The sequence below is a fragment of the Salmo salar genome, chromosome 08 (genome assembly GCF_965601325.2).
Source record: "Salmo salar chromosome 08, fSalSal1, whole genome shotgun sequence".
NCBI lineage: Eukaryota > Metazoa > Chordata > Actinopteri > Salmoniformes > Salmonidae > Salmo > Salmo salar.
In genome coordinates, this window is record NC_138298.1 from 43,875,001 (window position 1) to 43,900,000 (window position 25,000).

General features: G+C 45.8%; 1 protein-coding gene across 1 annotated transcript in view; it reads right to left on the minus strand.

Annotated features, from left to right (window-relative positions):
• Positions 1–25,000, minus strand: part of LOC123724033 (sister chromatid cohesion protein PDS5 homolog A) — a 118,628-nt gene that overhangs the window by 24,362 nt on the left and 69,266 nt on the right. The window contains exons 22-27 of the mRNA XM_082978307.1: positions 13,269–13,427; positions 9,286–9,354; positions 7,351–7,487; positions 6,730–6,853; positions 3,961–4,165; positions 344–458 (exon numbers count right to left, since the gene is read on the minus strand). Of these exons, the coding sequence (XP_082834433.1) occupies positions 344–458; positions 3,961–4,165; positions 6,730–6,853; positions 7,351–7,487; positions 9,286–9,354; positions 13,269–13,427 (809 nt within the window). The remainder of the gene's footprint in view (positions 1–343; positions 459–3,960; positions 4,166–6,729; positions 6,854–7,350; positions 7,488–9,285; positions 9,355–13,268; positions 13,428–25,000) is intronic.

Consider the following 25,000-nt stretch of genomic DNA (forward strand, 5'->3'; position numbering starts at 1 on the left):
CACACACACACACACACACACACACACACACACACACACACACACACACAGAGACACACACACACACACAGAGACACACACACACACACACACACACACACACACACACACACACACACACACACACACACACACACACAGAGACACACACACACACACAGAGACACACACACACACACAGAGACACACACACACACAATCAGAAATACTCAAACTGTGTGTTCGTATGTATGTGCCCGACACGGACGAGGAGGCCGCGGACCGCCCGACTTAGAGAGGTGAGGTGTGTGTGTGTGTGTGTGTGTGTGTGTGTGTGTGTGTGTGTGTGTGTGTGTGTACTCACTCCTTCAGGTCTCGGAGCTGTTCATAGTCCTGTGGCTTGGTGAAGTCTGGGTCATGAGCCAATAGATGGATCATATAAGGAACCACATATTCTGGGAGGAGAGACACCATCTTATCTACACAGGGAGAGGAGGAGAGAGGAGAGGAGAGGAGAGGAGAGGAGAGGAGAGGAGGGGGGAGGGGAGGAGATGGAGGGGAGGAGAAGAGAGGGGGGAGGAGAGGAGATGGAGGGGAGGAGAAGAGAGGGGGGAGGAGAGGGGGGAGGGGAGAGAGGAGAGGAGAGGGGGGAGGAGAGGAGGTTGGAGGGGAGGAGAGGGGGGAGGGGAGGAGAGGAGGGAGGGGGGGAGAGGAGAGGAGAGGAGGGGGGAGGGGAGGAGATGGAGGGGAGGAGATGGAGGGGAGAGGGGGGAGGAGAGGAGAGGGGAGGAGATGGAGGGGAGAGGGGGGAGGAGAGGAGAGGAGAGGGAGAGGAGAGGGGGGGAGGGGAGGAGATGGAGGGGAGGAGAGGAGAGGGGGAGGAGAGGGGGGAGGGGAGGAGAGGAGAGGGGGAGGAGAGGGGGGAGGAGAGGAGGTGGGAGGGGAGGAGAGGGGAGAGGAGGGGGGGAGGGGAGGAGAGGAGGGAGGGGGGAGGGGAGGAGAGGAGAGGGGGGGAGAGGAGAGGGGGGAGGGGAGAGGAGAGGGGGAGGGGAAGAGAGGGAGAGGGAGAGAGGAGAGAGGAGGGGGAGAGGGGAGGAGAGGGGGAGGGGAGATGAGAGGGGGGAGGAGGGGAGAGGAGAGGAGAGGGGGAGGGGAGGAGAGGGAGAGGGAGAGAGGAGAGGGAGGGGGGAGGAGGGGGGAGGAGAGGAGAGGACAGAGGGGAGGAGGAGAGGGGAGGGTGAAGGAGGGATAAGGAGGGGACGAGAGGGGAGGGAGAGGAGGGGAGGAGAGGAGGTGAGGAGAGGGGAGGAGCGTTTAAAAACATTGAAAAAGGATGCACAAGAGAGATTTCTTGCAGGTGTGTTGATATTGTTAATAACAGTGTGGTCGATATTGTTAATAACAGTGTGGTTGATATTGTTAATAACAGTGTGGTTGATATTGTTAATAACAGTGTGGTCGATATTGTTAATAACAGTGTGGTCGATATTGTTAATAACAGTGTGGTCGATATTGTTAATAACAGTGTGGTCGATATTGTTAATAACAGTGTGGTCGATATTGTTAATAACAGTGTGGTCGATATTGTTAATAACAGTGTGGTCGATATTGTTAATAACAGTGTGGTCGATATTGTTGATAACAGTGTGGTCGATATTGTTAATAACAGTGTGGTCGATATTGTTAATAACAGTGTGGTCGATATTGTTAATAACAGTGTGGTCGATATTGTTAATAACAGTGTGGTCGATATTGTTAATAACAGTGTGGTCGATATTGTTAATAACAGTGTGGTCGATATTGTTAATAACAGTGTGGTCGATATTGTTAATAACAGTGTGGTCGATATTGTTAATAACAGTGTGGTCGATATTGTTAATAACAGTGTGGTCGATATTGTTAATAACAGTGTGGTCGATATTGTTAATAACAGTGTGGTCGATATTGTTAATAACAGTGTGGTCGATATTGTTAATAACAGTGTGGTCGATATTGTTAATAACAGTGTGGTCGATATTGTTAATAACAGTGTGGTCGATATTGTTAATAACAGTGTGGTCGATATTGTTAATAACAGTGTGGTCGATATTGTTAATAACAGTGTGGTCGATATTGTTAATAACAGTGTGGTCGATATTGTTAATAACAGTGTGGTCGATATTGTTAATAACAGTGTGGTCGATATTGTTGATAACAGTGTGGTTGATATTGTTAATAACAGTGTGGTTGAGTCGTATAAACAATGGGTGGTCACGTTACGGTCCGGTTCACTAACCGTGGGCCAGGGGGTTGTTGTGTTACGGTCCGGTTCACTCACCGTGGGCCAGGGGGTTGTTGTGTTACGGTCCGGTTCACTCACCGTGGGTCAGGGAGTTGTTGTGTGGTCATGTTACGGTCCGGTTCACTCACCGTGGGTCAGGGGGCTGTTGTGTTACGGTCCGGTTCACTCACCGTGGCCCAGGGGGTTGTTGTGTTACGGTCCGGTTCACTCACCGTGGGCCAGGGGGTTGATGTGTTACGGTCCGGTTCACTCACCGTGGGCCAGGGGGTTGTTGTGTTACGGTCCGGTTCACTCACCGTGGGCCAGAGGGTTGTTGTGTTACTGTCCGGTTCACTCACCGTGGGCCAGAGGGTTGTTGTGTTACGGTCCGGTTCACTCACCGTGGGCCAGAGGGTTGTTGTGTTACGGTCCGGTTCACTCACCGTGGGCCAGGGGGTTGATGTGTTACGGTCCGGTTCACTCACCGTGGGCCAGGGGGTTGTTGTGATACGGTCCGGTTCACTCACCGTGGGCCAGAGGGTTGTTGTGTTACGGTCCGGTTCACTCACCGTGGGCCAGAGGGTTGTTGTGTTACGGTCCGGTTCACTCACCGTGGGCCAGGGGGTTGATGTGTTACGGTCCGGTTCACTCACCGTGGGCCAGGGGGTTGTTGTGATACGGTCCGGTTCACTCACCGTGGGCCAGAGGGTTGTTGTGTTACGGTCCGGTTCACTCACCGTGGGCCAGAGGGTTGTTGTGTTACGGTCTGGTTCACTCACCGTGGGCCAGAGGGTTGATGTGTTACGGTCCGGTTCACTCACCGTGGGCCAGGGGGTTGTTGTGATACGGTCCGGTTCATTCACCGTGGGCCAGAGGGTTGTTGTGTTACGGTCCGGTTCACTCACCGTGGGCCAGAGGGTTGTTGTGTTACGGTCCGGTGCACTCACCGTGTTACGGTCCGGTTCACTCACCGTGGGCCAGGGGGTTGATGTGTTACGGTCCGGTTCACTCACCGTGGGCCAGGGGGTTGTTGTGATACGGTCCGGTTCACTCACCGTGGGCCAGAGGGTTGTTGTGTTACGGTCCGGTTCACTCACCGTGGGCCAGAGGGTTGTTGTGTTACGGTCTGGTTCACTCACCGTGGGCCAGAGGGTTGATGTGTTACGGTCCGGTTCACTCACCGTGGGCCAGGGGGTTGTTGTGATACGGTCCGGTTCACTCACCGTGGGCCAGAGGGTTGTTGTGTTACGGTCCGGTTCACTCACCGTGGGCCAGAGGGTTGTTGTGTTACGGTCCGGTGCACTCACCGTGTTACGGTCCGGTTCACTCACCGTGGGCCAGAGGGTTGTTGTGTTACGGTCCGGTTCACTCACCGTGGGCCAGAGGGTTGTTGTGTTACGGTCCGGTTCACTCACCGTGGGCCAGGGGGTTGTTGTGTTACGGTCCGGTTCACTCACCGTGGGCCAGGGGGTTGTTGTGTTACGGTCCGGTTCACTCACCGTGGGCCAGGGGGTTGTTGTGTTACGGTCCGGTTCACTCACCGTGGGCCAGGGGGTTGTTGTGTTACGGTCCGGTTCACTCACCGTGGGCCAGAGGGTTGTTGTGTTACGGTCCGGTGCACTCACCGTGTTACGGTCCGGTTCACTCACCGTGTTACGGTCCGGTGCACTCACCGTGTTACGGTCCGGTGCACTCACCGTGTTACGGTCCGGTTCACTCACCGTGGGCCAGGGGGTTGTTGCTGATGTATTCCCGTCTAATGCTGATGTTCTTGAGCAGACACTGCCTGGCGTGGGCCCTCCTCTCCTTGACCGGGTCTTTGGCGCACAGCGAGAAGACGGCCAGGTACTCCAACGGGAGGAGCAGCTTCACCAGAGCCAGGTGTAACTTCTGGGCAAAGATCTGACGCACCTGGTAACACTCATCCTACAGGAGACCACAGAACACTTCAACAACGACACGGACACAACAGATCAACAACGACACGGACACAACAGATCAACAACAACAACAGAACAGATCAACAACAACAACAACAGAACAGATCAACAACAACAACAACAGAACAGATCAACAACAACAGAACAGATCAACAACAACAACAACAGAACAGATCAACAACAACAACAACAGAACAGATCAACAACAACAACAACAGAACAGATCAACAACAACAACAACAGAACAGATCAACAACAACAACAACAGAACAGATCAACAACAACAACAACAGAACAGATCAACAACAACAACAACAGAACAGATCAACAACAACAACAACAGAACAGATCAACAACAACAGAACAGATCAACAACAACAACAACAACAGAACAGATCAACAACAACAACAGAACACACAGAAACGTTTCCTAAAGTCCCACCCTGACAGACAGTCTTACAGAAACGTTTCCTAAAGTCCCACCCCGACAGAAACGTTTCCTAAAGTCCCACCCCGACAGAAACGTTTCCTAAAGTCCCACCCCGACAGAAACGTTTCCTAAAGTCCCACCCAGACAGAAACGTTTCCTAAAGTCCCACCCAGACAGAAACGTTTCCTAAAGTCCCACCCCGACAGAAACGTTTCCTAAAGTCCCACCCCGACAGAAACGTTTCCTAAAGTCCCACCCCGACAGAAACGTTTCCTAAAGTCCCACACCCGACAGAAACGTTTCCTAAAGTCCCACCCCGACAGAAACGTTTCCTAAAGTCCCCACCAGACAGAAACGTTTCCTAATGTCCCACCAAGACAGAAACGTTTCCTAAAGTCCCACCCCGACAGAAACGTTTCCTAAAGTCCCACCCAGACAGAAACGTTTCCTAAAGTCCCACCCAGACAGAAACGTTTCCTAAAGTCCCACCCAGACAGAAACGTTTCCTAAAGTCCCACCCCGACAGAAACGTTTCCTAAAGTCCCACCCCGACAGAAACGTTTCCTAAAGTTCAACCCTGACAGAAACGTTTCCTGAAGTCCCACCCTGACAGTAACGTTTCCTAAAGTCCCACCCTGACAGAAACGTTTCCTAAAGTCCCACCCCCAGACAGAAACGTTTCCTAAAGTCCCACCCAGACAGAAACGTTTCCTAAAGTCCCACCCAGACAGAAACGTTTCCTAAAGTCCCACCCAGACAGAAACGTTTCCTAAAGTCCCACCCAGACAGAAACGTTTCCTAAAGTCCCACCCAGACAGAAACGTTTCCTAAAGTCCCACCCAGACAGAAACGTTTCCTAAAGTCCCACCCCGACAGAAACGTTTCCTAAAGTCCCACCCAGACAGAAACGTTTCCTAAAGTCCCACCCAGACAGAAACGTTTCCTAAATTCCCACCCAGACAGAAACGTTTCCTAAAGTCCCACCCAGACAGAAACGTTTCCTAAAGTCCCACCCAGACAGAAACGTTTCCTAAAGTCCCACCCCGACAGAAACGTTTCCTAAAGTCCCACCCAGACAGAAACGTTTCCTAAAGTCCCACCCCGACAGAAACGTTTCCTAAAGTCCCACCCCGACAGAAACGTTTCCTAAAGTCCCACCCAGACAGAAACGTTTCCTAAAGTCCCACCCCGACAGAAACGTTTCCTAAAGTCCCACCCCGACAGAAACGTTTCCTAAAGTCCCACCCTGACAGAAACGTTTCCTAAAGTCCCACCCTGACAGAAACGTTTCCTAAAGTCCCACCCCCAGACAGAAACGTTTCCTAAAGTCCCACCCCGACAGAAACGTTTCCTAAAGTCCCACCCCGACAGACAGTCTTACAGAAACGTTTCCTAAAGTCCCACCCAGACAGAAACGTTTCCTGAAGTCCCACCCAGACAGAAACCTTTCCTAAAGTCCCACCCAGACAGAAACGTTTCCTAAAGTCCCACCCAGACAGAAACGTTTCCTAAAGTCCCACCCAGACAGAAACGTTTCCTAAAGTCCCACCCAGACAGAAACGTTTCCTAAAGTCCCACCCAGACAGAAACGTTTCCTAAAGTCCCACCCAGACAGAAACGTTTCCTAAAGTCCCACCCAGACAGAAACGTTTCCTAAAGTCCCACCCAGACAGAAACGTTTCCTAAAGTCCCACCCAGACAGAAACGTTTCCTAAAGTCCCACCCCCAGACAGAAACGTTTCCTAAAGTCCCACCCAGACAGAAACGTTTCCTAAAGTCCCACCCCGACAGAAACGTTTCCTAAAGTCCCACCCAGACAGAAACGTTTCCTAAAGTCCCACCCTGACAGAAACGTTTCCTAAAGTCCCACCCCGACAGAAACGTTTCCTAAAGTCCCACCCAGACAGAAACGTTTCCTAAAGTCCCACCCCGACAGAAACGTTTCCTAAAGTCCCACCCAGACAGAAACGTTTCCTAAAGTCCCACCCAGACAGACACGTTTCCTAAAGTCCCACCCTGACAGAAACGTTTCCTAAAGTCCCACCCCGACAGAAACGTTTCCTAAAGTCCCACCCAGACAGAAACGTTTCCTAAAGTCCCACCCCGACAGACAGTCTTACGTTGATAACCAGCCCACAGAGCTGGAACTGCTCTGGCGTGATGATGTCATGGTAAACCGGTTCCTGGGCCAGCTTCATGATGGCTCCTCCTGCTGCCAGACGCAGACGAGACATGTCCGACTTACTGCGGGAGGAAGAGGAGGAGGAGGAGGAAGATGTGAGTAATGAGCATGAATTAGTATTTTGTAACCTATCCCCCCCCCCAAAAAAAACAGTTAGCCTGACCGCTAACCAACGACCTCTAATCCCTAACCTTCAACACCTGACCTTCTTCTGTTCTGTGAGGTTCTCCCTCTGAGACCAGCATGGCTGACCTCTGACCTCTGACCTCTACGTACCTGATCTTCTTCTGTTCCGTGAGGTCTCCCTCTCTGAGACCAGCATGGCTGACCTCTGACCTCTACGTACCTGACCTTCTTCTGTTCCGTGAGGTCTCCCTCTGAGACCAGCATGGCTGACCTCTGACCTCTACGTACCTGATCTTCTTCTGTTCCGTGAGGTCTCCCTCTGAGGCCAGCATGGCTGACCTCTGACCTCTACGTACCTGATCTTCTTCTGTTCCGTGAGGTCTCCCTCTCTGAGACCAGCATGGCTGACCTCTGACCTCTGACCTCTACGTACCTGATCTTCTTCTGTTCCGTGAGGTCTCCCTCTGAGACCAGCATGGCTGACAGCAGTCTGAGGGTGGAGTTGGCAGATTTAGACTGGTTGTTCTTCATGCCGAGGAGCCAACGAACCAACAGCTTAATGGCCTGCACCTGGGGAGGAGAGACGGAGAGATCACACAGTATACTACCAACAGCATTCTACTCCTGGATAGATGGGGGAGGGGGGCGAGGGACAGAAAGAGGAGGAGGGCGAGGGACAGAAAGAGGAGGAGGGCGAGGGACAGAAAGAGAAGGAGGGCGAGGGACAGAAAGATGAGGAGGGTGGGGGAGAGAAATAGGAGGGCGATGGGATAGAAAGAGGAGGAGGGCGATGGGACAGAAAGATGAGGAGGGTGGGGGAGAGAAATAGGAGGGCGATGGGATAGAAAGAGGAGGAGGGCGAGGGACAGAAAGAGGAGGAGAGCGAGGGACAGAAAGAGGAGGAGGGCGAGGGACAGAAAGAGGAGGAGGGCGAGGGACAGAAAGAGGAGGAGGGCGAGGGACAGAAAGAGGAGGAGGGCGAGGGACAGAAAGAGGAGGAGGGCGAGGGACAGAAAGAGGAGGAGGGCGAGGGACAGAAAGAGGAGGAGGGCGAGGGACAGAAAGAGGAGGAGGGCGAGGGACAGAAAGAGGAGGAGGGCGATGGGACAGAAAGAGGAGGAGGGCGATGGGACAGAAAGAGGAGGAGGGCGAGGGACAGAAAGAGGAGGAGGGCGATGGGACAGAAAGAGGAGGAGGGCGAGGGACAGAAAGAGGGCGAGGGACAGAAAGAGGAGGAGGGCGAGGGACAGAAAGAGGAGGAGGGCGAGGGACAGAAAGAGGGCGAGGGACAGAAAGAGGAGGAGGGCGATGGGACAGAAAGAGGAGGGGGGCGAGGGACAGAAAGAGGAGGAGGGCGAGGGACAGAAAGAGGAGGAGGGCGATGGGACAGAAAGAGGAGGAGGGCGAGGGACAGAAAGAGGAGGAGGGCGATGGGACAGAAAGAGGAGGAGGGCGAGGGACAGAAAGAGGAGGAGGGCGAGGGACAGAAAGAGGAGGAGGGCGATGGGACAGAAAGAGGAGGAGGGCGGGGACAGAAAGAGGAGGAGGGCGGGGACAGAAAGAGGAGGAGGGCGGGGGACAGAAAGAGGAGGAGGGCGGGGGACAGAAAGAGGAGGAGGGCGGGGACAGAAAGAGGAGGAGGGCGATGGGACAGAAAGAGGAGGAGGGCGAGGGACAGAAAGAGGAGGAGGGCGAGGGACAGAAAGAGGAGGAGGGCGAGGGACAGAAAGAGGAGGAGGGCGAGGGACAGAAAGAGGAGGAGGGCGGGGGACAGAAAGAGGAGGAGGGCGGGGACAGAAAGAGGAGGAGGGCGATGGGACAGAAAGAGGAGGAGGGCGAGGGACAGAAAGAGGAGGAGGGCGAGGGACAGAAAGAGGAGGAGGGCGAGGGACAGAAAGAGGAGGAGGGCGAGGGACAGAAAGAGGAGGAGGGCGATGGGACAGAAAGAGGAGGAGGGCGATGGGACAGAAAGAGGAGAAGGGCGATGGGACAGAAAGAGGAGGAGGGCGAGGGACAGAAAGAGGAGGAGGGCGAGGTATTGAAAGAGGAGGAGGGCGAGGGACAGAAAGAGGAGAAGGGCGATGGGACAGAAAGAGGAGGAGGGCGAGGTATTGAAAGAGAAGGAGGGCGATGGGACAGAAAGAGGAGGAGGGCGATGGGACAGAAAGAGGAGGGCGAGGGACAGAAAGATGAGGAGGGCGAGGGACAGAAAGAGGAGGGCGAGGGACAGAAAGAGGAGGAGGGCGATGGGACAGAAAGAGGAGGAGGGCGATGGGACAGAAAGAGGAGGAGGGCGATGGGACAGAAAGAGGAGGAGGGCGAGGGACAGAAAGCGAGAGGAGGAGAGATAGGTATATAGTGCAGTTACCTTAGCCAGCACCTCAGGAGAGACTTCCTCATCGGATGTCCACAGCTTCCCATTCTTATTCCCTACAGACTGGAGACACATTCTTTACAATACTGTGGAGACACATTCTTTACAATACTGTGGAGAGACACATTCTTTACAATACTGTGGAGACACATTCTTTACAATACTGTGGAGAGACACATTCTTTACAATACTGTGGAGAGACACATTCTTTACAATACTGTGGAGAGACACATTCTTTACAATACTGTGGAGACACATTCTTTACAATACTGTGGAGACACATTCTTTACAATAATGTGGAGAGACACATTCTTTACAATACTGTGGAGACACATTCTTTACAATACTGTGGAGACACATTCTTTACAATACTGTGGAGACACATTCTTTACAATACTGTGGAGAGACACATTCTTTACAATACTGTGGAGAGACACATTCTTTACAATACTGTGGAGAGACACATTCTTTACAATACTGTGGAGAGACACATTCTTTACAATACTGTGAAGACACATTCTTTACAATACTGTGGAGACACATTCTTTACAATACTGTGGAGAGACACATTCTTTACAATACTGTGAAGACACATTCTTTACAATACTGTGGAGACACATTCTTTACAATAATGTGGAGAGACACATTCTTTACAATACTGTGGAGACACATTCTTTACAATACTGTGGAGACACATTCTTTACAATACTGTGGAGACACATTCTTTACAATACTGTGGAGAGACACATTCTTTACAATACTGTGGAGAGACACATTCTTTACAATACTGTGGAGAGACACATTCTTTACAATACTGTGGAGAGACACATTCTTTACAATACTGTGGAGAGACACATTCTTTACAATACTGTGGAGAGACACATTCTTTACAATACTGTGGAGAGACACATTCTTTACAATACTGTGGAGAGACACATTCTTTACAATACTGTGGAGAGACACATTCTTTACAATACTGTGGAGACACATTCTTTACAATACTGTGGAGACACATTCTTTACAATACTGTGGAGAGACACATTCTTTACAATACTGTGGAGAGACACATTCTTTACAATACTGTGGAGACACACATTCTTTACAATACTGTGGAGACACATTCTTTACAATACTGTGGAGAGACACATTCTTTACAATACTGTGGAGACACACATTCTTTACAATACTGTGGAGACACATTCTTTACAATACTGTGGAGAGACACATTCTTTACAATACTGTGGAGAGACACATTCTTTACAATACTGTGGAGACACATTCTTTACAATACTGTGGAGACACATTCTTTACAATACTGTGGAGAGACACATTCTTTACAATACTGTGGAGACACATTCTTTACAATACTGTGGAGACACATTCTTTACAATACTGTGGAGACACATTCTTTACAATACTGTGGAGAGACACATTCTTTACAATACTGTGGAGACACATTCTTTACAATACTGTGGAGAGACACATTCTTTACAATACTGTGGAGAGACACATTCTTTACAATACTGTGGAGAGACACATTCTTTACAATACTGTGGAGACACATTCTTTACAATACTGTGGAGACACATTCTTTACAATACTGTGGAGACACATTCTTTACAATACTGTGGAGAGACACATTCTTTACAATACTGTGGAGACACATTCTTTACAATACTGTGGAGAGACACATTCTTTACAATACTGTGGAGAGACACATTCTTTACAATACTGTGGAGACACATTCTTTACAATACTGTGGAGAGACACATTCTTTACAATACTGTGGAGAGACACATTCTTTACAATACTGTGGAGAGACATTCTTTACAATACTGTGGAGAGACACATTCTTTACAATACTGTGGAGACACATTCTTTACAATACTGTGGAGAGACACATTCTTTACAATACTGTGGAGAGACACATTCTTTACAATACTGTGGAGAGACACATTCTTTACAATACTGTGGAGAGACACATTCTTTACAATACTGTGGAGAGACACATTCTTTACAATACTGTGGAGAGACACATTCTTTACAATACTGTGGAGACACATTCTTTACAATACTGTGGAGACACATTCTTTACAATACTGTGGAGAGACACATTCTTTACAATACTGTGGAGAGACACATTCTTTACAATACTGTGGAGACACATTCTTTACAATACTGTGGAGAGACACATTCTTTACAATACTGTGGAGACACATTCTTTACAATACTGTGGAGAGACACATTCTTTACAATACTGTGGAGAGACACATTCTTTACAATACTGTGGAGACACATTCTTTACAATACTGTGGAGACACACATTCTTTACAATACTGTGGAGAGACACATTCTTTACAATACTGTGGAGAGACACATTCTTTACAATACTGTGGAGAGACACATTCTTTACAATACTGTGGAGACACATTCTTTACAATACTGTGGAGAGACACATTCTTTACAATACTGTGGAGACACATTCTTTACAATACTGTGGAGACACATTCTTTACAATACTGTGGAGAGACACATTCTTTACAATACTGTGGAGACACATTCTTTACAATACTGTGGAGACACATTCTTTACAATACTGTGGAGAGACACATTCTTTACAATACTGTGGAGACACATTCTTTACAATACTGTGGAGACACATTCTTTACAATACTGTGGAGACACATTCTTTACAATACTGTGGAGACACATTCTTTACAATACTGTGGAGAGACACATTCTTTACAATACTGTGGAGACACATTCTTTACAATACTGTGGAGAGACACATTCTTTACAATACTGTGGAGACACATTCTTTACAATACTGTGGAGAGACACATTCTTTACAATACTGTGGAGACACATTCTTTACAATACTGTGGAGACACATTCTTTACAATACTGTGGAGAGACACATTCTTTACAATACTGTGGAGAGACACATTCTTTACAATACTGTGGAGACACACATTCTTTACAATACTGTGGAGACACATTCTTTACAATACTGTGGAGAGACACATTCTTTACAATACTGTGGAGACACATTCTTTACAATACTGTGGAGAGACACATTCTTTACAATACTGTGGAGAGACACATTCTTTACAATACTGTGGAGACACATTCTTTACAATACTGTGGAGATACACATTCTTTACAATACTGTGGAGAGACACATTCTTTACAATACTGTGGAGAGACACATTCTTTACAATACTGTGGAGAGACACATTCTTTACAATACTGTGAAGACACATTCTTTACAATACTGTGGAGACACATTCTTTACAATACTGTGGAGACACATTGTTTACAATACTGTGGAGAGACACATTCTTTACAATACTGTGGAGACACATTCTTTACAATACTGTGGAGACACATTCTTTACAATACTGTGGAGACACATTCTTTACAATACTGTGGAGAGACACATTCTTTACAATACTGTGGAGAGACACATTCTTTACAATACTGTGGAGACACATTCTTTACAATACTGTGGAGATACACATTCTTTACAATACTGTGGAGAGACACATTCTTTACAATACTGTGGAGAGACACATTCTTTACAATACTGTGGAGAGACACATTCTTTACAATACTGTGAAGACACATTCTTTACAATACTGTGGAGACACATTCTTTACAATACTGTGGAGACACATTCTTTACAATACTGTGGAGACACATTCTTTACAATACTGTGGAGACACATTCTTTACAATACTGTGGAGACACATTCTTTACAATACTGTGGAGAGACACATTCTTTACAATACTGTGGAGAGACACATTCTTTACAATACTGTGTGTTTTTAGCACTCCCATAGGTGTGTAGATACATGGATTTATGTGTGTGTTCATGATCAGTGTGTGTGTGTGTGTGTGTGTGTGTGTGTGTGTGTGTGTGTGTGTGTTCATGATCAGTGTGTGTGTGTGTGTGTGTCGTCGCTCCCAAAACTCACCCTGTCATTCATGAGCAGGTCCTTGACGATGAAGTTTGCAACGATGGCCTTCATGGGGGAGGCAAACTGATCTGGAGCCAGTAAGGAGATATGACCCAGACTGACCAGGGGGGTGATCAGCTGTTCTGGGACGTCGGCGTTCAGACTACGAGAGAGAGGCTGGGGGGAGAGGAGAGAGAGAGAGAGGCTGAGAGAGAGGCTGGGGGGAGAGGAGAGAGAGAGAGAGAGAGGCTGAGAGAGAGGCTGGGGGGAGAGGAGAGAGAGAGAGAGGCTGAGAGAGAGGCTGGGGGGAGAGGAGAGAGAGAGAGAGAGGCTGGGGGGAGAGGAGAGAGAGAGAGGCTGAGAGAGAGGCTGGGGGGAGAGGAGAGAGAGAGAGAGAGAGGCTGGGGGGAGAGGAGAGAGATAGAGAGAGAGAGAGGCTGGGGGGAGAGGAGAGAGAGAGAGAGAGAGAGACAGAGAGAGGCATTCCTACAAATACTGTCTATTAACCTGGTCTATTAACCTGGTCTGTTAACCTGGTCTGTTATTAACCTGGTCTATTATTAACCTGGTCTATTGTTAACCTGGTCTGTTAACCTGGTCTATTATTAACCTGGTCTATTGTTAACCTGGTCTGTTAACCTGGTCTGTTAACCTGGTCTGTTAACCTGGTCTGTTAACCTGGTCTATTAACCTGGTCTGTTAACCTGGTCTGTTAACCTGGTCTGTTAACCTGGTCTGTTAACCTGGTCTGTTAACCTGGTCTGTTAACCTGGTCTTAACCTGGTCTGTTAACCTGGTCTGTTAACCTGGTCTGTTAACCTGGTCTTAACCTGGTCTGTTAACCTGGTCTGTTAACCTGGTCTTAACCTGGTCTGTTAACCTGGTCTGTTAACCTGGTCTATTAACCTGGTCTATTAACCTGGTCTGTTAACCTGGTCTGTTAACCTGGTCTGTTAACCTGGTCTGTTAACCTGGTCTGTTAACCTGGTCTGTTAACCTGGTCTTAACCTGTTAACCTGGTCTGTTAACCTGGTCTGTTAACCTGGTCTTAACCTGGTCTTAACCTGGTCTTAACCTGGTCTTAACCTGGTCCCTGAGTCAGAACGTTTGGATTAACAAATCACATCATTACTTATATAGTCTCACTCTGTGTTAAACAATAAGGGTTGAGATGATGTTTTAATGACTTCCTCTGTCCCCTATATTATACACCCTCTGTAGGGTCCCTCAGTCTAGTAGTGAACGACTAACCCCTTCCTCTGTCCCCTATATTATACACCATCTGGAAGGACCCTCAGTCTAGTAGTGAACGACTAACCCCTTCCTCTGTCCCCTATATTATACACCCTCTGTAGGGTCCCTCAGTCTAGTAGTGAACGACTAACCCCTTCCTCTGTCCCCTATATTATACACCCTCTGTAGGGTCCCTCAGTCTAGTAGTGAACGACTAACCCCTTCCTCTGTCCCCTATATTATACACCCTCTGTAGGGTCCCTCAGTCTAGTAGTGAACGACTAACCCCTTCCTCTGTCCCCTATATTATACACCATCTGGAAGGACCCTCAGTCTAGTAGTGAACGACTAACCCCTTCCTCTGTCCCCTATATTATACACCATCTGTAGGGTCCCTCAGTCTAGTAGTGAACGACTAACCCCTTCCTCTGTCCCCTATATTATACACCATCTGGAAGGACCCTCAGTCTAGTAGTGAACGACTAACCCCTTCCTCTGTCCCCTATATTATACACCATCTGGAAGGACCCTCAGTCTAGTAGTGAACGACTAACCCCTTCCTCTGTCCCCTATATTATACACCATCTGGAAGGACCCTCAGTCTAGTAGTGAACGACTAACCCCTTCCTCTGTCCCCTATATTATACACCATCTGTAGGGTCCCTCAGTCTAGTAGTGAACGACTAACCCCTTCCTCTGTCCCCTATATTATACACCATCTGTAAGGTCCCTCAGTCTAGTAGTGAACGACTAACCCCTTCCTCTGTCCCCTATATTATACACCATCTGTAGGGTCCCTCAGTCTAGTAGTGAACGACTAACCCCTTCCTCTGTCCCCTATATTATACACCATCTGGAAGGACCCTCAGTCTAGTAGTGAACAACTAACCCCTTCCTCTGTCCCCTATATTATACACCCTCTGTAGGGTCCCTCAGTCTAGTAGTGAACGACTAACCCCTTCCTCTGTCCCCTATATTATACACCCTCTGTAGGGTCCCTCAGTCTAGTAGTGAACGACTAACCCCTTCCTCTGTCCCCTATATTATACACCCTCTGTAGGGTCCCTCAGTCTAGTAGTGAACGACTAACCCCTTCCTCTGTCCCCTATATTATACAGCATCTGGAAGGACCCTCAGTCTAGTAGTGAACGACTAACCCCTTCCTCTGTCCCCTATATTATACACCATCTGTAGGGTCCCTCAGTCTAGTAGTGAACGACTAACCCCTTCCTCTGTCCCCTATATTATACACCATCTGGAAGGACCCTCAGTCTAGTAGTGAACGACTAACCCCTTCCTCTGTCCCCTATATTATACACCATCTGTAGGGTCCCTCAGTCTAGTAGTGAACGACTAACCCCTTCCTCTGTCCCCTATATTATACACCATCTGGAAGGACCCTCAGTCTAGTAGTGAACGACTAACCCCTTCCTCTGTCCCCAATATTATACACCATCTGGAAGGACCCTCAGTCTAGTAGTGAACGACTAACCCTTCCTCTGTCCCCTATATTATACACCATCTGTAGGGTCCCTCAGTCTAGTAGTGAACGACTAACCCCTTCCTCTGTCCCCTATATTATACACCATCTGTAAGGTCCCTCAGTCTAGTAGTGAACGACTAACCCCTTCCTCTGTCCCCTATATTATACACCATCTGTAGGGTCCCTCAGTCTAGTAGTGAACGACTAACCCCTTCCTCTGTCCCCTATATTATTCACCATCTGGAAGGACCCTCAGTCTAGTAGTGAACGACTAACACCTTCCTCTGTCCCCTATATTATACACCATCTGTAGGGACCCTCAGTCTAGTAGTGAACGACTAACCCCTTCCTCTGTCCCCTATATTATACACCATCTGTAGGGTCCCTCAGTCTAGTAGTGAACGACTAACCCCTTCCTCTGTAAGGACCCTCAGTCTAGTAGTGAACGACTAACCCCTTCCTCTGTCCCCTATATTATACACCATCTGGAAGGACCCTCAGTCTAGTAGTGAACGACTAACCCCTTCCTCTGTCCCCTATATTATACACCATCTGGAAGGACCCTCAGTCTAGTAGTGAACGACTAACCCCTTCCTCTGTCCCCTATATTATACACCATCTGTAGGGTCCCTCAGTCTAGTAGTGAACGACTAACCCCTTCCTCTGTCCCCTATATTATACACCCTCTGGAAGGACCCTCAGTCTAGTAGTGAACGACTAACCCCTTCCTCTGTCCCCTATATTATACACCATCTGTAGGGTCCCTCAGTCTAGTAGTGAACGACTAACCCCTTCCTCTGTCCCCTATATTATACACCATCTGGAAGGTCCCTCAGTCTAGTAGTGACCGACTAACCCCTTCCTCTGTCCCCTATATTATACACCATCTGGAAGGACCCTCAGTCTAGTAGTGAACGACTAACCCCTTCCTCTGTAAGGTCCCTCAGTCTAGTAGTGAACGACTAACCCCTTCCTCTGTCCCCTATATTATACACCATCTGGAAGGACCCTCAGTCTAGTAGTGAACAACTAACCCCTTCCTCTGTCCCCTATATTATACACCCTCTGTAGGGTCCCTCAGTCTAGTAGTGAACGACTAACCCCTTCCTCTGTCCCCTATATTATACACCCTCTGTAGGGTCCTCTCAGTCTAGTAGTGAACGACTAACCCCTTCCTCTGTCCCCTATATTATACACCCTCTGTAGGGTCCCTCAGTCTAGTAGTGAACGACTAACCCCTTCCTCTGTCCCCTATATTATACAGCATCTGGAAGGACCCTCAGTCTAGTAGTGAACGACTAACCCCTTCCTCTGTCCCCTATATTATACACCATCTGTAGGGTCCCTCAGTCTAGTAGTGAACGACTAACCCCTTCCTCTGTCCCCTATATTATACACCATCTGGAAGGACCCTCAGTCTAGTAGTGAACGACTAACCCCTTCCTCTGTCCCCTATATTATACACCATCTGTAGGGTCCCTCAGTCTAGTAGTGAACGACTAACCCCTTCCTCTGTCCCCTATATTATACACCATCTGGAAGGACCCTCAGTCTAGTAGTGAACGACTAACCCCTTCCTCTGTCCCCTATATTATACACCATCTGGAAGGACCCTCAGTCTAGTAGTGAACGACTAACCCTTCCTCTGTCCCCTATATTATACACCATCTGTAGGGTCCCTCAGTCTAGTAGTGAACGACTAACCCCTTCCTCTGTCCCCTATATTATACACCATCTGTAAGGTCCCTCAGTCTAGTAGTGAACGACTAACCCCTTCCTCTGTCCCCTATATTATACACCATCTGTAGGGTCCCTCAGTCTAGTAGTGAACGACTAACCCCTTCCTCTGTCCCCTATATTATTCACCATCTGGAAGGACCCTGAGTCTAGTAGTGAACGACTAACACCTTCCTCTGTCCCCTATATTATACACCATCTGTAGGGACCCTCAGTCTAGTAGTGAACGACTAACCCCTTCCTCTGTCCCCTATATTATACACCATCTGTAGGGTCCCTCAGTCTAGTAGTGAACGACTAACCCCTTCCTCTGTAAGGACCCTCAGTCTAGTAGTGAACGACTAACCCCTTCCTCTGTCCCCTATATTATACACCATCTGGAAGGACCCTCAGTCTAGTAGTGAACGACTAACCCCTTCCTCTGTCCCCTATATTATACACCATCTGGAAGGACCCTCAGTCTAGTAGTGAACGACTAACCCCTTCCTCTGTCCCCTATATTATACACCATCTGTAGGGTCCCTCAGTCTAGTAGTGAACGACTAACCCCTTCCTCTGTCCCCTATATTATACACCCTCTGGAAGGACCCTCAGTCTAGTAGTGAACGACTAACCCCTTCCTCTGTCCCCTATATTATACACCATCTGTAGGGTCCCTCAGTCTAGTAGTGAACGACTAACCCCTTCCTCTGTCCCCTATATTATACACCATCTGGAAGGTCCCTCAGTCTAGTAGTGACCGACTAACCCCTTCCTCTGTCCCCTATATTATACACCATCTGGAAGGACCCTCAGTCTAGTAGTGAACGACTAACCCCTTCCTCTGTAAGGTCCCTCAGTCTAGTAGTGAACGACTAACCCCTTCCTCTGTCCCCTATATTATACACCATCTGGAAGGACCCTCAGTCTAGTAGTGAACAACTAACCCCTTCCTCTGTCCCCTATATTATACACCCTCTGTAGGGTCCCTCAGTCTAGTAGTGAACGACTAACCCCTTCCTCTGTCCCCTATATTATACACCCTCTGTAGGGTCCTCTCAGTCTAGTAGTGAACGACTAACCCCTTCCTCTGTCCCCTATATTATACACCCTCTGTAGGGTCCCTCAGTCTAGTAGTGAACGACTAACCCCTTCCTCTGTCCCCTATATTATACAGCATCTGGAAGGACCCTCAGTCTAGTAGTGAACGACTAACCCCTTCCTCTGTCCCCTATATTATACACCATCTGTAGGGTCCCTCAGTCTAGTAGTGAACGACTAACCCCTTCCTCTGTCCCCTATATTATACACCATCTGGAAGGACCCTCAGTCTAGTAGTGAACGACTAACCCCTTCCTCTGTCCCCTATATTATACACCATCTGTAGGGTCCCTCAGTCTAGTAGTGAACGACTAACCCCTTCCTCTGTCCCCTATATTATACACCATCTGGAAGGACCCTCAGTCTAGTAGTGAACGACTAACCCCTTCCTCTGTCCCCAATATTATACACCATCTGGAAGGACCCTCAGTCTAGTAGTGAACGACTAACCCTTCCTCTGTCCCCTATATTATACACCATCTGTAGGGTCCCTCAGTCTAGTAGTGAACGACTAACCCCTTCCTCTGTCCCCTATATTATACACCATCTGTAAGGTCCCTCAGTCTAGTAGTGAACGACTAACCCCTTCCTCTGTCCCCTATATTATACACCATCTGTAGGGTCCCTCAGTCTAGTAGTGAACGACTAACCCCTTCCTCTGTCCCCTATATTATTCACCATCTGGAAGGACCCTGAGTCTAGTAGTGAACGACTAACACCTTCCTCTGTCCCCTATATTATACACCATCTGTAGGGACCCTCAGTCTAGTAGTGAACGACTAACCCCTTCCTCTGTCCCCTATATTATACACCATCTGTAGGGTCCCTCAGTCTAGTAGTGAACGACTAACCCCTTCCTCTGTAAGGACCCTCAGTCTAGTAGTGAACGACTAACCCCTTCCTCTGTCCCCTATATTATACACCATCTGGAAGGACCCTCAGTCTAGTAGTGAACGACTAACCCCTTCCTCTGTCCCCTATATTATACACCATCTGGAAGGACCCTCAGTCTAGTAGTGAACGACTAACCCCTTCCTCTGTCCCCTATATTATACACCATCTGTAGGGTCCCTCAGTCTAGTAGTGAACGACTAACCCCTTCCTCTGTCCCCTATATTATACACCCTCTGGAAGGACCCTCAGTCTAGTAGTGAACGACTAACCCCTTCCTCTGTCCCCTATATTATACACCATCTGTAGGGTCCCTCAGTCTAGTAGTGAACGACTAACCCCTTCCTCTGTCCCCTATATTATACACCATCTGGAAGGTCCCTCAGTCTAGTAGTGACCGACTAACCCCTTCCTCTGTCCCCTATATTATACACCATCTGGAAGGACCCTCAGTCTAGTAGTGAACGACTAACCCCTTCCTCTGTAAGGTCCCTCAGTCTAGTAGTGAACGACTAACCCCTTCCTCTGTCCCCTATATTATACACCATCTGGAAGGACCCTCAGTCTAGTAGTGAACGACTAACCCCTTCCTCTGTAAGGTCCCTCAGTCTGAATGATGTGGATAATGTATTAAACCACCCAGTTAATAACGATGCTGTGGGTAATGTATTAAACCACCCAGTTAATAATGATGCTGTGGATAATGTATTAAACCACCCAGTTAATAATGATGCTGTGGATAATGTATTAAATCACCCAGTTAATAATGATGATGTGGATAATGTATTAAACCACCCAGTTAATAACGATGCTGTGGATAATGTATTAAAACCACCCAGTTAATAACGATGCTGTGGATGATGTATTAAACCACCCAGTTAATAATGATGCTGTGGATGATGTATTAAACCACCCAGTTAATAATGATGCTGTGGATAATGTATTAAAACCACCCCAGTTAATAATGATGCTGTGGATAATGTATTAAAACCACCCCAGTTAATAATGATGCTGTGGATAATGTATTAAAACAACCCCAGTTAATAATGATGCTGTGGATAATGTATTAAACCACCCAGTTAATAATGATGCTGTGGATAATGTATTAAAACCACCCAGTTAATAATGATGCTGTGGATAATGTATTAAAACCACCCCAGTTAATAATGATGATGTGGCTAATGTATTAAAACCACCCAGTTAATAATGATGATGTGGCTAATGTATTAAAACCACCCAGTTAATAACGATGATGTGGCTAATGTATTAAAACCACCCAGTTAATAACGATGCTGTGGATGATGTATTAAACCACCCAGTTAATAATGATGCTGTGGATGATGTATTAAACCACCCAGTTAATAATGATGCTGTGGATAATGTATTAAAACCACCCCAGTTAATAATGATGCTGTGGATAATGTATTAAAACCACCCAGTTAATAATGATGCTGTGGATGATGTATTAAACCACCCAGTTAATAATGATGCTGTGGATGATGTATTAAACCACCCAGTTAATAATGATGCTGTGGATAATGTATTAAAACCACCCCAGTTAATAATGATGCTGTGGATAATGTATTAAAACCACCCAGTTAATAATGATGCTGTGGATAATGTATTAAAACCGCCCCAGTTAATAATGATGCTGTGGATAATGTATTAAAACCACCCAGTTAATAATGATGCTGTGGGGATAATGTATTAAACCACCCCAGTTAATAATGATGCTGTGGATAATGTATTAAAACCACCCAGTTAATAACGATGCTGTGGATAATGTATTAAAACCACCCAGTTAATAACGATGCTGTGGATAATGTATTAAAACCACCCAGTTAATAATGATGCTGTGGATAATGTATTAAACCACCCCAGTTAATAATGATGCTGTGGATAATGTATTAAAACCACCCAGTTAATAATGATGCTGTGGATAATGTATTAAACCACCCAGTTAATAATGATGCTGTGGATAATGTATTAAAACCACCCCAGTTAATAATGATGCTGTGGATAATGTATTAAACCACCCAGTTAATAATGATGCTGTGGATAATGTATTAAAACCACCCAGTTAATAATGATGCTGTGGGGATAATGTATTAAACCACCCCAGTTAATAATGATGCTGTGGATAATGTATTAAAACCACCCCAGTTAATAATGATGCTGTGGATAATGTATTAAAACCACCCAGTTAATAATGATGCTGTGGATAATGTATTAAAACCGCCCCAGTTAATAATGATGCTGTGGATAATGTATTAAAACCACCCAGTTAATAATGATGCTGTGGGGATAATGTATTAAACCACCCCAGTTAATAATGATGCTGTGGATAATGTATTAAAACCACCCAGTTAATAACGATGCTGTGGATAATGTATTAAAACCACCCAGTTAATAACGATGCTGTGGATAATGTATTAAAACCACCCAGTTAATAATGATGCTGTGGATAATGTATTAAACCACCCCAGTTAATAATGATGCTGTGGATAATGTATTAAAACCACCCAGTTAATAATGATGCTGTGGATAATGTATTAAACCACCCAGTTAATAATGATGCTGTGGATAATGTATTAAAACCACCCCAGTTAATAATGATGCTGTGGATGTATTAAACCACCCCAGTTAATAATGATGCTGTGTATAATGTATTAAACCACCCAGTTAATAATGATGCTGTGGATAATGTATTAAAACCACCCCAGTTAATAATGATGCTGTGGATAATGTATTAAAACCACCCAGTTAATAACGATGCTGTGGATAATGTATTAAAACCACCCAGTTAATAACGATGCTGTGGATAATGTATTAAAACCACCCAGTTAATAATGATGCTGTGGATAATGTATTAAACCACCCCAGTTAATAATGATGCTGTGGATAATGTATTAAAACCACCCAGTTAATAATGATGCTGTGGATAATGTATTAAACCACCCAGTTAATAATGATGCTGTGGATAATGTATTAAAACCACCCCAGTTAATAATGATGCTGTGGATAATGTATTAAACCACCCCAGTTAATAATGATGCTGTGTATAATGTATTAAACCACCCAGTTAATAATGATGCTGTGGATAATGTATTAAAACCACCCCAGTTAATAATGATGCTGTGGATAATGTATTAAACCACCCCAGTTAATAATGATGCTGTGGATAATGTATTAAAACCACCCAGTTAATAATGATGCTGTGGATAATGTATTAAACCACCCAGTTAATAATGATGCTGTGGATAATGTATTAAAACCACCCAGTTAATAATGATGCTGTGGATAATGTATTAAAACCACCCAGTTAATAATGATGCTGTGGATAATGTATTAAAACCACCCAGTTAATAATGATGCTGTGGATAATGTATTAAAACCACCCAGTTAATAATGATGCTGTGGATAATGTATTAAACCACCCAGTTAATAATGATGCTGTGGATAATGTATTAAAACCACCCAGTTAATAATGATGCTGTGGATAATGTATTAAAACCACCCCAGTTAATAATGATGCTGTGGATAATGTATTAAAACCACCCAGTTAATAATGATGCTGTGGATAATGTATTAAACCACCCAGTTAATAATGATGCTGTGGATAATGTATTAAAACCACCCAGTTAATAATGATGCTGTGGATAATGTATTAAAACCACCCAGTTAATAATGATGCTGTGGATAATGTATTAAAACCACCCCAGTTAATAATGATGATGTGGCTAATGTATTAAAACCACCCAGTTAATAATGATGATGTGGCTAATGTATTAAAACCACCCAGTTAATAACGATGCTGTGGATAATGTATTAAACCACCCAGTTAATAATGATGCTGTGGATAATGTATTAAACCACCCCAGTTAATAATGATGCTGTGGATAATGTATTAAAACCACCCAGTTAATAATGATGCTGTGGATAATGTATTAAACCACCCAGTTAATAATGATGCTGTGGATAATGTATTAAAACCACCCCAGTTAATAATGATGCTGTGGATAATGTATTAAAACCACCCAGTTAATAATGATGCTGTGGATAATGTATTAAAACCACCCCAGTTAATAATGATGATGTGGCTAATGTATTAAAACCACCCAGTTAATAATGATGATGTGGCTAATGTATTAAAACCACCCAGTTAATAACGATGCTGTGGATAATGTATTAAACCACCCCAGTTAATAATGATGCTGTGGATAATGTATTAAACCACCCAGTTAATAACGATGCTGTGGATAATGTATTAAACCACCCCAGTTAATAATGATGCTGTGTATAATGTATTAAACCACCCAGTTAATAATGATGCTGTGGATAATGTATTAAACCACCCAGTTAATAACGATGCTGTGGATAATGTATTAAAACCACCCAGTTAATAATGATGCTGTGGATAATGTATTAAAACCACCCAGTTAATAACGATGCTGTGGATAATGTATTAAAACCACCCAGTTAATAATGATGCTGTGGGGATAATGTATTAAACCACCCCAGTTAATAATGATGCTGTGGATAATGTATTAAAACCACCCAGTTAATAATGATGCTGTGGATGATGTATTAAACCACCCAGTTAATAATGATGCTGTGGATAATGTATTAAAACTACCCAGTTAATAATGATGCTGTGGATAATGTATTAAAACCACCCAGTTAATAATGATGCTGTGGATAATGTATTAAAACCACCCAGTTAATAATGATGCTGTGGATGATGTATTAAAACCACCCAGTTAATAATGATGCTGTGGATAATGTATTAAACCACCCAGTTAATAATGATGCTGTGGATAATGTATTAAACCACCCAGTTAATAATGATGCTGTGGATGATGTATTAAAACCACCCCAGTTAATAATGATGCTGTGGATAATGTATTAAAACCACCCAAGTTAATAATGATGCTGTGGATAATGTATTAAACCACCCCAGTTAATAATGATGCTGTGTATAATGTATTAAAACCACCCAGTTAATAATGATGCTGTGGGTGATGTATTAAACCACCCCAGTTAATAATGATGCTGTGGATGATGTATTAAAACCACCCAGTTAATAATGATGCTGTGGATAATGTATTAAACCACCCCAGTTAATAATGATGCTGTGGATAAGGTATTAAACCACCCAGTTAATAATGATGCTGTGGATGATGTATTAAAACCACCCCAGTTAATAATGATGCTGTGGATAATGTATTAAAACCACCCAAGTTAATAATGATGCTGTGGATAATGTATTAAACCACCCCAGTTAATAATGATGCTGTGTATAATGTATTAAAACCACCCCAGTTAA